This window comes from Alligator sinensis, unplaced genomic scaffold, assembly GCF_000455745.1.
Source record: "Alligator sinensis unplaced genomic scaffold, ASM45574v1 scaffold622_1, whole genome shotgun sequence".
NCBI classification, from domain to species: domain Eukaryota; kingdom Metazoa; phylum Chordata; order Crocodylia; family Alligatoridae; genus Alligator; species Alligator sinensis.
Genome location: NW_005842551.1, coordinates 417,080 through 431,352, shown reverse-complemented (window position 1 = coordinate 431,352; position 14,273 = coordinate 417,080). Strand labels below are relative to the sequence as shown.

Here is a 14,273-nt window from a genome sequence, read left to right as displayed (position 1 = left end):
TTATGGTGGTGTTAGCTTGATTTTTCAGAGGAAGGTAATGTGTTTTACACTGCCATGAATCATTAAAGTGTATGGCACTCTATTAATGTATTAATAATCTCCATTCTGCAGACCTGTTTGTCCTGAATAGACACAGTATATAAATAGTTTTCTTTCCCAGATAATAGTTTCAGAACCATCAAAGAATGCAACCTTTTATTTTAAGTCCAGATGAGTTAAGCAAAGGTGTCTTGTCTGCAACAGAGGAAGACTAACCAAAGCAAGCAGATAGTGGAAGTAACTGTATTAGTAATGAAACTGCAAAGCCTGAAAGAGACTTGGCAAACACAGTAACCATAGTGCTATTGAAACGTCCTGTAATTCATGCTCCAGTTAATATATATTTCCCATCAATGAAATTCAATGCTGATGGGATCTGGCAACAAAATATAAGGAGTGCAGCAGTGTTTGACATTAAAATACAAGTCCCTTGTATACTGCCATTTAGAAACTGATTTCAATTCAAAATAGGATTTTTATTTTTTATTTTTAGTGGAATTCTTTTCCCTGGGAGTAATGTTAAAGGTGAGCTACATAGCCTTCAAGGTCAACAATGACTTTATTAATTCAAATTAATAGCACCCATCAAAACTACAAGTATATTCATTAAAACACAGAAAACAAAATACAAAACAAACGAAATCCTATTTACTTCAGCTGCTTTAGTCCAAATTCCCTCACTTGAGCCTTGATTATGTCGACTGGTATGAATTTATTCAGTAATTCCTTCAATTATCCACCCCTCCAATTATTTTATTGACCCAAAATATTCAGATGAATAAGACTGCTTTAAAAATAATTTCATTCCTGTATTTACCTGGTCCATAAATAGCTGATGACAAGAAAACTGCATACTCTGCACTACTTTAAGCATATATGATGACATCAACTCTGGCAAGACAAACACACACTTGCGCTCAGCTCCTGGCACATAACTTCCTACGGGTTTGGTTTTGTTTTGGTTTTTTTGGGTTTGTTTGGGGAGGGGGGGGAGGGTTAGGGGGTTTTTGCACATAATAAAAATACCTGGATCTGTCTGCTTCTCAGTGCTGGCTATAGTGGAAGGCTGCAAGATGAGGTTATAAAGCATTAGTGGTGATGGCTCCAGTTTTTTTCCTTTGCAAGCAAGAATGAATGGGAGCATTCTGGAGTATTGCATGATTTATTAGGGTAACAGCATCCTTAAGAGAAAGAGTTGAAACACAAACAACTTCATCATTTTGCAGTTTCTAATATTGCAAATACCAGCAATAATTCTCTTAGACTTTACCACAGTAGTGCTATTGGATTGGTCTTACTGTGGTGGGAGCGAAGGCCTGCTTTCTTTAGCATTCTTAAACTCCAATCTTGCTTTGCCAAAGACAAGCCTACATAAATAACGACATAGGAAATAAGTCATCTACTCTCCAGTATTCCTGATATGTAAGCTCAATAAAATTGTAATCTCCAATTTTTACGTATCAGGATGCTTTTCCGTAAAACACATATGCTACCTTATGGCATGAGAATGGCAGTAATTCTCAGGCTACCAATTTGCTGAAAAAAGGCAATACACAAAGTGAACTCTTAGGTCCCTGAACCTCAATGAGATTATGACTACTGTGGTGTTTTCACAGCTTTGCTCCCCATGATTGGTTTAGGGGTCTGAAAACACAGAAATGTTTGTGTCCCACCTAGGTTTTGTTAAATGGTTTGTTACAAACCAGTCTGAGTGGGTTCAGAATCATGAGTCAGTTTCCTTTTTGGATCAGTCCCATTTTGTGCTTAGTCCAACTTGATAACTCCCACCATGATTAACACCCAGAATGTTCTATGAGTTCATTCCTTGATAACGACCCCAATTTGAGTTCACAATCATCTGTACAGCTTTTTTTACTGTGCCGGAGTGCCAGCCAACCTGCAAGATCCTCACCTCTTTTCCAGCCCACCTCTTTCAGCCAGCAATAATGCTTGAAACAGTATAATGGCATCCTACAAGCCTCCAATCTTGTCACAGGAGTCCTGCCTCAATGTAGGCAGTGTGGAAGACCACCAGAGACCTGCCTCACCTCAGACACTTTCCTTCCTCTTCTAAGAAGCTTAGATAATACTCTGTAAGAGTGGCAATATTCTGGCAATCCCCTCATCCCTTTACTCCCATCATTTTGGGCTAGGGATACCATGTGAAATGACTCAGAAGATGTAACTGGAAGTATCTACACAAGAAGTTTACTGCAGAGCTACCTAATTAGCTCTGCAGTAAACATCTCGGCATCTACATGTGCGGCCCTATTGGGCCCCAGAAAACTAATTAATTCCACTGCACAGTAGTACTTGCAACTGCAGCACCACACATGCAGAAGCTGACTGAAGCATATGGGTGCTTCAGTGCAGGGGCTGTTTGCTGGCCCCACACTGAAGCACCCTCAAGCCTCAGCCATCCCCTCCACAGCTTGTTGAGCTGAGCAGGAGCAGCCCTGGGCGGACAGGCTGACCCTCCCCCGGGCCCCCTGCCAGCTGCGTTTGCACCAACCCAGCTCATGTTCAAATGGAGTGCCCAGGAGCAATAAACTCTGGAGCACTAAACCCTGGAGTTTATTGCTCCACATTAATTGCACATGTAGACGTGCTCACTGAGTCACTAGGATTAAAAACCAGTAACCTCCCAGTTCCAGTGGGTTATTCCAAGGAGATTATTCAGAGGCCATGATAAGAATTAAAAGAATGATACACCCATAGTAAAAGAAAAGAAAATGTGCTTTTGCTTTCTGAGGCAAGACCTAAACAGCAGCATAACAGAAGGAAGAAGATTCATTATATGATAGTATTTCCCTCTTCGGGGTTTGAAGACTTCATAAATGTTAAGACTACAGGCAACCTACTTCCATGAACAGTTGAAGGATAATAATGGGTATATTGTAAGCATTGCTTGCTAGGCTGAATGGGTTTTCTAAATAAGCATTTTTTTTTAATTTGGGTGTACTCCCCTCACACTGAAATATAGATTATTGTTTATTCTTTTCCTGCCTAACATTTTTATCAGACTCTGAATGATGAAATAAAACCAGTGACAAATGTTCTGTGGCTTATACACCTATAATGCATAGCAGCTCCTGAAACTCTGTTTTGAGCAAAAAACAGTCCTCTGGTCTGTCTGAACACAGGGCAGGAAGCCAGAATTTCTGAGTTCTAATCCCAGCGCTGGCACAGGTTGTTGCCTCAGTAACTTCAACCAAGTCACAGAGGGTAACATTTTCAAAAGTGCCTTAAAGATTTAGAATCCTAAGTCCCATTTCTAACAGTGATTTAGACACATAGGTAGCATCCACATGAGCAGGGGCATGCGTTTGCAGAACAAATAGTAGCAGCACAAATTGCTGCTGCTACTTTATGCTGCAGTGCACGCCCCTGCTCGCATGGTTTGCAGCAGGACACAATGTCCTGCTGCTCCATGTACTGCAGGGGGCCTGGCTGGAGCACAGGTTGCCTCAATGCAGGGCTAGCCAGCAGGCAGCCCCCATCCTGAAGCACCCTGTGGCCTAGCCAGCCAGGGAGTAGCACATGGAGATGGGGCAGCCTGTGCGTTGAGGCACCTGGCACCCTATCCAGCTGCTCCCCAGCTGGCTGAGGCACAGTGTACCTTGAGATAGGGGAACAGGCAGCCCTGGGCTGGCTGATCCCCTGTCTTTGCATGCCTCAGTGCAGGGGCTCTGCTGTGAAACCCTGTGCTATGGCATGCTGTGCCCCAGCGAGCCATGGAGCAACTGCCTGGGGTGCAGTGTGCCTCAAGACAGGAAAGAAGGCAGCCCAGTGAGCAGGCAGCCATGCATGGTTTAATATGCAACACATGCAGTTTGTGGCACTGCAAAGAGGTTTGCGGCAACAAATCTCATGTGCCTGCACATCTGGATCTGGCCTTAGAAGCCTAAGCTTCACTACAAGTATTACTTCACATAGAGTATTGCTTCACACAGAGAGGTCCACAGCTGGAGCAGCTACCAGCTCATGGGGCAGCACCAGCTCCTGCTATGCAAATTGCAGTGGTGTGGTCAGGTGTCACTACAGGAGTAGCTGTTTTGTCTAGTCCCCACCTCTTGCCTCCCCCACCCCACAAAAATGGCATCCAGGCTGCTGCCCCAGTTCCCCCTGCCCTCAGTTATGCTACTGACTGAATCAGTGGGAGTTTTGCCTGATTACAGATTCAGCAAAATCTGAGGACCTGAGTTTTGGCCCTGCATTTGTACTCAGTAATCACTCAGATGATCTCTTGAGGCCCCTTCCAGTCTCACTTCTCTATGAACGCACTGGAGTTCATGATTCCAAATAAGTACAGCACTGATGCGCCTCTCAGAACCTGAAGATTGGTTCTTAGTAGAAGACTGACATTTGGGGTCATGCATCTGGAGTCACCTAATGAACTTGTGGTTATTTTGTGTTATGGAAGAACATCTTGATGCTCGGGACTTCTGTATGTTCACCACTTCTTCTGTGTTTGAAATGATTCTACAGGGAGGAGGAATGTGTGAAAGGTCCATGCTTCTCTGTCCTCTTTTCAGAGGAGTGCCTTTATTTTGGTCCAAAAAGTTATATTGTCTAGTTATCTCTGAAAGTAAGTTTTCCTTTTTTTGAGCTTTAAGTGAATGGCAGTTATGATAAAACCTGCCAGCATTACCACTGCACCAGAAACCGTATAGGCAATTCCCAGGAAGAGGCTGCTTCCCCCACACCACACCACAGTTGAGAGAATCAGGTATTTCTTCCCTTTGAACCTGGAAACGGGAAAATCTGATGGGGGTGAAGTTAAAGTTTCATTAACAAATAGTAGCATATTGTCTGTCAGCGACACAGACCAGGCAGACCTGCCTGGGCCAAGAACCTCAGCAGCCACACCAGCAGTAAACCCCAGCTAATTAACTCTCCCGCAGCTTAGGAGCAGCAAGCCTCCTCACTGGCCATTGGGAGCACCACCTATCCACTTAGCATCAAAAACTTGGGCCTTGGGTCTGCAGGCCAGTCAACAGTTCTGCTGTGGCAAGCCTCCTAGTTCCTACACTCTGGTTCTCCTGGGCCCTGACCCTGGTTTTCGGCTTATTTTTGGACTTCAGCTTTGGATTTCCCTGTGGTTCTTTTTCCTGGCTCCTGACCCTGGTTTGGTTTTGTTTTAAGACTTTGCCATGTGGATCGCTCTCTGGATTGGTACTTGGCATCTGATCCCTGGATCCTGACCCTGGACTATATTGTGGACTCTGCTTCTGGATTTCCCTCTGGCTTTGGTATATGGATCCTGCCCTTTGACTCAGCCCCAGGCCCTGCTTTCCCTCAGTGGCCTAACCATTATGCCAGACCACTTATGCTGCGGTCCTTTACACTGTCATGATGAAATGTACAGAGAAGAGTTGGCAAAAGTATCTTTTGCTGCCTCAAGTTGGTGGGTAGAGGTAAGAAGTTCACACATGCATCATGATGGCCTCTCATAATAGCTCCAGAGGCATAAGTTCAGTGCCCTGTAAACAGGTACTTGATCATTCAGGCTGGGGAGTTAAAGGTAGCCAAACATATATCATTCCCTTGTATGCCACTGGCCTGCCTCAACTACACTGGCCCTATAGTCCACCAGGCTTATGAAGACCTTTGATGTGCCTTTACAAGGCAGATTATGAAAAAGCCCTTGGATCCTTTAATGTTATGATGTCAGGGTCATGTGTCATGTAACTGTTTAATGCACTAGAGTTACATCAGGGTTTAACTGGGCCCATAATATTTAAAGGGAACACATCAAATGAACTGGGAAATCTGGGTGGATATTGTACAAGAGAACCACCTCCTGCAGACACTAGGCCCTGACATGCCAACACTCTACATAATGCTTGTAGGACATCCCAATCTTTTCAGTGTGAGACACTAGCATCAAAGGCTTCATCTCTTAGAACAGGATGGTATTACAACACTTTGCTGGCCTTCTACTTCAGCTAGGAGTATGAGAAAGTCACGCCATTAGGCTGATGACTTATGCCAGCACCATCCAGAGATAGATGCAGCAGTGTCAAAGGAACAGTACTTCAGGCAGCCCAAGTTTAACACTTGGGAAGGGGACCTTGCTACAATGGCATAACAACTCCTGTTCCCATAGGTTGCATCTCCACTAGGGGTCTCTGCTGACATAGCCATAGCAGCACAGACTCTTTCAGCATAGAAAAACTTTTGTTCTGATAAAAGAATAGATAAACCTGTTCTCCACTGACACATACTCAACTGGAAAAGGTCCTCTGACACATGAATATCTTACCCCTGGAAGGTAGCTCAGTGTAAAATATATTGATTTAAACTCCTGTTTTAGGTTACCTGAAACAAGTTGGTTTCCCAACCTCTGTACAAAAGCTGGCACTGCTGTGCTTCATCTCTAAACATCAGACAAGCAGCTGGATCAGACCTGAGGTACAATGGCTTAAGCTGGCACTTGAGAGATGTCTAAAGCCACTAGTGCAGATTGCAGAAAATCCAGGGTTGTCGTCAAAATTGAGATCTTCCTTAGGGCTTTATTTCTTGCTATAATGCTGCCAAGCCAACTATCATCTAATTTATACCTATCTAAAAATGAAGGAATACATCAGGCATGATGAAAGGATACTGTAGAAAATGTGAAAGGTGTAATTCCCTGCTGGGAGACCATCAGCAAACTGCTCGGTGCGGCTGAGGCGACGGTGGAGGTTTCTGAAAGTGTGGAAAGCTGACACCCGCATCCAGATGATAAAGTCATCATTGATGTAACCATTATTCCTTTCATTCTCCTCATCCAATAAATAGGCTGGTTTCTGCCAATAGGGAGGCCTTGCTGTCCCTGGGGAGCAAAATGGAAAACAGGGAAGAGCTAGCAACGTTAAGAATGCTGCTCAGACAAGAAGTTACTTACAGACTCCTGCTGGGCTTCTGATGTTTAACTGAGGATTCAAGAGCATAGAATGGACAGAGATTTTGCCCTGCATTCGGCACAGCAGAGAACAGTTTCCATCCAAAGATCTTAGAACATGAATGAACTGAGCTTAATTATATACCCGTGTGGTAGGTAAATGTAATAATCCTTATGTAATAGAGAAACGTGCAAAAGAATTAAAGTGATTTGTGCATGAACTATTACCATTATTTCTGGTTCCCACCTTCCGTACGCTCATCACATGGCAATGCTCCCACACTTAATCTTATCACCCCCTCTTTTTGATAGCCTGTTTTCTGCATGTCTTTTCATAGCATCTGATGAAGTAAGCTGGAGATCACAAAAATTCACGCATCTCTCATGCAGTTAGGCTATAAAGTGCATCTCTACCCTGCTTTTTGCAATTAATTGTTTACCTTTGCTTTGATAGGTTGTTTCTTTTCTCTTTGCTCACAAAAAGCACTGAAAGATAGGTCAACATTTATGCATTGTTCATCTGCAGTTGGTAGCTGTGGTGCTGATCTTGCACAGACTTCAAGTTTTTGGGGGCAGGGACCACTTTCCTGCTCGGCATTTGTACAGCATCAAGCAAAGTGGGGGTCCTGGTTCATGATTAGTATTCACAGGTCCTCCCCCAATACTAACAGCAACACTATCATTAGTGATGCTATTAATATCAATAGTGACAGCTAGTCATCATTTTAAAGAGCTAATGAAGATGACGATCTGACAATAAGTGCCACTTTATTTACTCTTTTTGCCCAACAGTCTTCCTCGGTAAGGAGAAGAAAGGAGAAAGACTTCGCTTTTCTGTCTTTCTGGAACATCGTTTTCTCTTTATAGCATCTGTCTTTCCATCCAAGATGCTGATTATGTTGTTTTTCCACTGAGAACCTGGAGAACATTTTGTGAGGTTGCTCTCATGGCTTTTCCATTGGATAAATTCATCACCAGCAGGGAGAACACACAGACCGTTCTCACAAGGCCTGTGCCTGTCTCAGGGGGTGTCCACCCACAGCAGGCAGACTTTGAAAATAAGGGAATGCAAATGAAATAATTCTTACCTGCAAATGCAGAAGTGAGGTTGTGCGATGTTGGATTGTGAAACTTCACATATTTATCTGTCCACCAACTATTTCCAGTCTTTAGTAGTGGGACTTGGATAGCAGTGGATAAATTAGTATAGTAAAAAAGAGAAATTGTATCTGCAGAAGGATCAAAAGTAATATGTATTATTAACTGCCCTGCAACTGCCATCTGTCACTTCAGTAATTAGCATGACCAAGTGAAAGCTTGAAGGTGGGTGTGTGCATGTGTATGCCCACACCTACACAGACACACTAACCCCTCCCCTCCATGGAACAGAGAGAAATAAGAGAAGATTTTATGATTTTTTCAGCCTCTGCCCATTTGGTATATTCCACCAGAAGATTACTACTGAAGAGCCTTAAACAAGAACAATCTTTGAAGTCTCAAAGACTGCTGCTACTCAGTTACTTACTACAGGGTAGATCTTTTTTCTTTGTTCCGCCTTTCAAAAAGGTATTATATTCCAGGGTGTGTTGTATGTGACAAAATAGAGTATACTGAGACACCAGGAGAATGGCTGCAGCATTAGAAAAAGTGTGTTTTACTGCAGATGAGCTTATTCAGGGCAGCTTTCTTCTTTTAAAATCCCAGAGGAATCAAGAAACTGGTTGCTTCTTTTCATGTAAACAATCTAAGGCTAATATTACACTTCCTATCAGGAGCTGCCCTCAGTTCCCTGTATCAAGATAAAAGCAACCTGTGCCTCTTTTCTACTGAGATGTCAAAGTGAGATAGCTAGCTCTCTTCCTATATAAAATCTATATTTTTGGAAGTGAACATAAAGACCAGGGAGTCTGTGCCTTAAGGAAACATCCTGATTTGTCTTTATGAGACTATCCAGTGAAGTTGAACTAGTCTAATTACAAATTATTTGAAAACTGGTACAATCTCCTGGGTAAAAAAGTTCATTTTTCAAATGATGTTTATGTCACATGATTGAAAAGCTTTCTTAAGTCTCACCGAGACACAGTCTGAAGCCATATTGGTTGGTCTGCATGGAAGAGTGGTGCCTCTCTCTCTTTTAGCAAGTGGTAAGAAGCCTTTTCAAACAGGTTAGATGAATTCAACTGGGCTAGTATGACTGAAATACACACTTTCTATGCCTATGAAGACAGGGCCTATGCATGCACACTTTGGTCTTGTCTACACACAGAAGTTGTAATAGTTCAACTACACCAGTGACATTTTAGTGACAACTCCTCTCTAGTGTGAACAAAGTTCTACAGCATGTGATGGACAACCACCACCACCATTAGGAATGCTGCTCTGAGGTAACTATGTTGGGGGAAAAAAATCACACTCACGATTGACAGCTGAGTATAAAAACATTCTGCAGATCAGGATTTAAAACAATTTACCTTGAACCTGGAAATTTACCAATGCAGGTTAAATCACTCCAAGAGAGGATTAAAACAATCTAGGAATGTGTCCACATAAGGGTATGTACTGATTTAAAATCACAACTGTAGTTAAATCCATGAAACAGAGAATTTAGGTTGGGCCCAAATAAGTTTTTCTATTGCAAGAATGTGTTGTTTCACACTTGCGAGTGCATCACCCTATGAAGCTAGATCCTGGGTCTTCTGTGCTCACCCAGCTGCACTTTCCAGCTAAGCTACTTTACTAGGCTACTCAGAAGCTCAATCCTGCAAATGGTTTGTAGGATTCTTTGCAATCCTCTAGACACGCCAATGTACTTAGGCCTGTAGGCAAAGTGGTAGGATGCTATTCACTGCTGTTCGGCATCTCCATTCCAGTCACACTGCCTAACAACATCCACAAGTGGGAGCAGAGACCAACAGTGGGGCTCTGCGCAGACTCAGGGTCACAGAGATGTTTCCACTGGGTATAGCCATGCAGTTGAATAAATGAGATGTGGAAGACACCTACCATTGAACATGCTGTTGGCGATAGCACCACATGGAGCCATGGGAGTTCCATTACGATAGGTTGAGAAAGGTGCACAGTTGCTGTTACGAATCTGAATGTAAAGCCACAGAACAATTACATCTTTTCCTAAGCAATCTTTTGCTTAATATTGTATCTATTTCCCCTTTTTATTTTTTTTTAAACACTAAACACCTAGGAGTCTCCAGGGCCTCTCAGTCACTTTGGAGTGAGTTGGGGTCAATGGACAGAGCATTAGCAGACTTAAGCTCTGCTCCAGTCTCTGCCAGTAGCTTGTTACATGACCTCAGATCCATTCAGCTCCTTAGAGGATCTCCTGTGGCAACACAGCCCTTCTAATTCTCCTCTACTGCAGGCTATAGCTATAAACCACAGCCAGATCTCAAAATAGCAGAGCTCAATATTTTTATCCTTCTCTCTTTTAATTTTGAAACTCTGGGTCTGGGCCCACCTTTCCCCTATTTGGGTTGTAAGAAATGTGATCACCTGCAAGGGGCTGCACTGCCCCTTTCAAGTCTATGATTAATGTCACCTCTGGGAGGTCTGAAGTCACTGTGGACATTTTCCTGCTGGAATTGCCCTCTGATATCAATTCACAGAGCAGCTGCAAGCCTTCTGGGTTAAGTAAGAAAACAACGTTCATCAGCTCTGCCTCTGATGCACTGTTTGTTGGGTTGTCCTAGAACTGACAAGCTGTTGCCCATATGTGCAAACAGGAAAGCAGGCATGGGCTGCATGCATGGGAAAGTAGTTATCATGGGAACATGCTTTGAGAGCTAGAAGGAAGCACTTGCAAAGCAGAGAGAGACAACTATGGTGGCAAAACCACAATAACTGGCCAGACAGCACAGCTGGAAACTACTTTTTAATCAGGGTAAATTAGTTTTAAGTTTGTGAGGGTGATTTACACAGTTAACACAGTGATTTTATCTCTTATTTCCTCTAGTGGTAGATGCTGCTGTCTTATCATATATCAAATTCTTCCTGCTGTCCCTTTCTGAATCATAAAGGCTCACATGATTCTATCTTTATTTCCCCCAACAACAAAAAAAGAAAAACAATAGAAGCCTGTTTAATTAATTAAGAAGCAGAAAGCTAATTCCCCAGTGTATCCAAAGCCACTGCCCAACAGAGCTGAATTTGTAGCTAAAAGCTATCACTTGGAAGGAGGGGGATTTGTGTATTCATTTTAAACTATGATTTAAACAAGCAAGAAGAACTGGAAGTCATAGCACTGTCAAGGAACTATGACGTGACTGGAGTAACAGAGAGTTGGTGGGATAGCTCGCATGACAGGAGCACTGTCATGGATGGGTACAAACTGTTCAGGAAGCACAGGCAGAGGAGAAGAGGAGAAGGAGTTGTGCTGTATGCAAAAGAGCTGCATGATTGCTCAGAGCTCCGGTATGAAACTGGAGATAGGCCTCTAGAAAGTCTCTAGGTTAAGATTAGAGTGGAGAGCAACAAGGGTGATGTTGTGATGGGTGTCTACAATAGACCACCTGACCAGGAGGATGAGGTAGACAAGGCTTTCTTCAGACAATTAGCAGAAGTTTACAGAGTATAGACCCTGGTTCTCATGTGGGATTTCGATCACCCTGACATCTGCTGGGAAGTCAATACAGCAGTGCACAGGCAATCCAGACAGTTTTTGGAGAGCATTGGAGACAATTTCCTGGTGCAAGTGCTGGACAGACCAACTAGGGGCATGCTCTACTTAACCTGCTGCTCACAAACAGGGAACAATTGGTGGGGATGTAGAAGTGGATGGCAAGTTGGACAGCAGTGACCACAAGATGATTAAGCTCAGGATCCTGACAAAAGGAAGAAAGGAGAACAGCAGAGTAAGGACCCTGGACTTAAGATAAGCAGGCTTTGACTCCTTCAGGGAACTGATGGGCAGGATCCCCTGGGAGGCCAGCCTAAGGAAGAAAGGAGTCCAGGAGAGCTGGTTGTATTTTAAAGAAAACTTACTGAAGGCACAGGAACAAGCCATCCTGACGTGCAGGAAGAATAGCAAATATGGCAAGCAACTAGCTTGGCTTAGCAGAGAACTCTTTGGTGAGCTTAAACACAAAAAGGAAGCTTACAAGAAATGTAAGCTTGGACAGATAACTAGGGAGAAGTATAAAAGTATTCCTGGGGCATGCAGGGATGAAATCAGGAAGGCCAAAGCACAACTGAAGTTGCAGCAAGCAAGGGACGTGAAGGGTACAAGAAGGGTTTCTACAAGTCTGTTAGCAACAAGAGGAAGGTCAGGGAAAGTGTGGGTACCTTACTGAATGGGGAGGCAATCTAGTGACAGTTGACGAGGAAAAGGCTGAAGTATTAAATGCCTTTTTTACCTTGGTCTTCACAGGCAAGATCAATTTCCAGACTACTGCACCAGGTAGGACAGTTTGGGGAGAAGGTAAGCAGCCCTCAGTGGTGAGAGAACAAATTAGGGACTGTTTAGAAAATCTGGATGTGTACTAGTCCATAGGGCCAGATGCAATGCATCTGAGGGTGCTGAGAGAGTTGGCTGATGTGATTGCAGAGCTGCTGACCATTATCTTTGAAAACTCCTAGTGATTGGGGGAGGCCCGAGACAACTGGAAAAAGGCAAATATAGTGCCCATCTTTAAGAAAGGGAAGAAAGGGGAACCAAGGAACTACAGACAAGTCAGCCTCACCTCATTCCCTAGAAAAATCATGGAGCAGAATCCATTACTTAACCCAGAATCCACTTCTAAACACTTGGAGGAGAAGAAAGTGATCAGGAACAGTCAGCATGGATTCACCAGGAGCAAGTCATGACTAACCAACCTGATTGCCTTCTATGATGAGATAACTGGCTCTGGGGATTCATGAAAAGCAGTGGACATGCTTTACCTTGACTTTAGCAAGGCTTTTGATACCATCTCTCACAGCATTCTTTCAAGAAAGCTGAGGAACTATGAGTTGGATGAATGAACTGTAAGGTGGACAGAAAGCTGCCTGGATTGTTGTAGTAAACACGTAGTAATAAATGGCTTAATGTCTAGTTAGCAGCCTGTATTAAGTGGAGTGCCCCACGGGTCAGTTCTGGGGCTGGTTTTGTTCATTATTTCCATTAAGGATCTGGAAGATGGGATGGATTGTACCCTTAGCAAGTTTGCAGATGGCACCAAGCTGAGTGATGTAGTAGATATGATGAAGGGCACGGCTAGGATTCAGAGTGACCCAGACAAATTGGAGGATTGGGTCACGAGAAATCTCATAAGGTTCAACAAGGGCACATACAAAGTCCTGCACTGAGGACAGAAAAATCCCATGCACCAGTACAGGCTTGGGACAGACTGGCTAAGCACTAGGTCTGCAGGAAAGGACCTGTGCGTTACAGTGGACAATAAGATGGATACAAATCAGAAATGTGCTCTTATTGCCAAGAAGGCTAACAACATACTGGGCTGCATTAGTAGAAGCATTGCTAGCAGGTCAGGGGAAGTAATTATTTCCCTCTATTCTGCACTGGTGAGGCCACATCTGGAGTACTGTGTTCAGTTTTGGACCCCCCACTATAGAAAGGTTGTGGACAAGTTGGAGTACATCAGAGAGCAACAAAGATGGTTCGGGGGCTGGGGCACATCACTTTCTGAGAAGAAGCTGAAGGAACTGAGTTTATTTAGCTTGGAGAAGAGAAGGGGGATTTAATAGCAGCCTTTAACTACCTGAAGGCTAGTTCCAAAGAGGATGAAAATTGACCAGGGGTGGGCAAAATACGGCCCGTGGGCCGCATCTGGCCTGCCAGGCCATTCTATCCAGCCCACAGGGCCCCTAAAACATTTAGAAAATTAATATTTATCTGCCCCTGGCTCCTGTCAAAGATGACAGGGTCAGCCGCTCTGCTTGCGTCTGCTCTCCGTTGCCACTGCTGCCCCACGGGCCAATGGTAACATGGCGGAGAGGAAGGACAGCCCTGCGCAGGCTGTGAGTGGCTGCAGCACTGGGTGCCAGCCACAGGGAGCGGCCGCTTTCTGCCCTGCGCTGTGCACCAGCTTGTTTCCCGCCACCACTGCTCAGTCCAGACAGGAAAGTGTGGGGCACATGGGGTCGGGGCTACGTGCTGCTCCCCGCCCGTACCACAGGGCTGGGACAGGCAGGGCTGGGAGCAAGCGGGCACACGGGAGCTAGCAACAGCCAGGCGGGAGCGCAGGGCCCACACCAGTGTCCCAGGGCCAGTGCCAGCAGGGCCCAGGGCAGGGCAGCAGGAGCTCCGCAGGGCCAGCAGGGGCTCTATGGAGCTGGGTTAACTCCCCCCTTTCCCTGCTGATGCAGCCCAGCCCGGCTCCACACACCCCTGCCAGCC

General features: G+C 44.4%; 1 protein-coding gene across 1 annotated transcript in view; it reads right to left on the bottom strand.

Moving 5' to 3' along the window:
• Nucleotides 1-515: 515 nt before the first annotated feature.
• LOC112551669 (cell cycle control protein 50C-like) overlaps nucleotides 516-14,273 on the bottom strand; it is a 23,195-nt gene continuing 9,437 nt past the window's right edge. The window contains exons 4-7 of the mRNA XM_025213838.1: nucleotides 9,929-10,019; nucleotides 8,014-8,154; nucleotides 6,647-6,856; nucleotides 516-4,803 (exon numbers count right to left, since the gene is read on the bottom strand). Of these exons, the coding sequence (XP_025069623.1) occupies nucleotides 4,616-4,803; nucleotides 6,647-6,856; nucleotides 8,014-8,154; nucleotides 9,929-10,019 (630 nt within the window). The 3' untranslated portion in view covers nucleotides 516-4,615. The remainder of the gene's footprint in view (nucleotides 4,804-6,646; nucleotides 6,857-8,013; nucleotides 8,155-9,928; nucleotides 10,020-14,273) is intronic.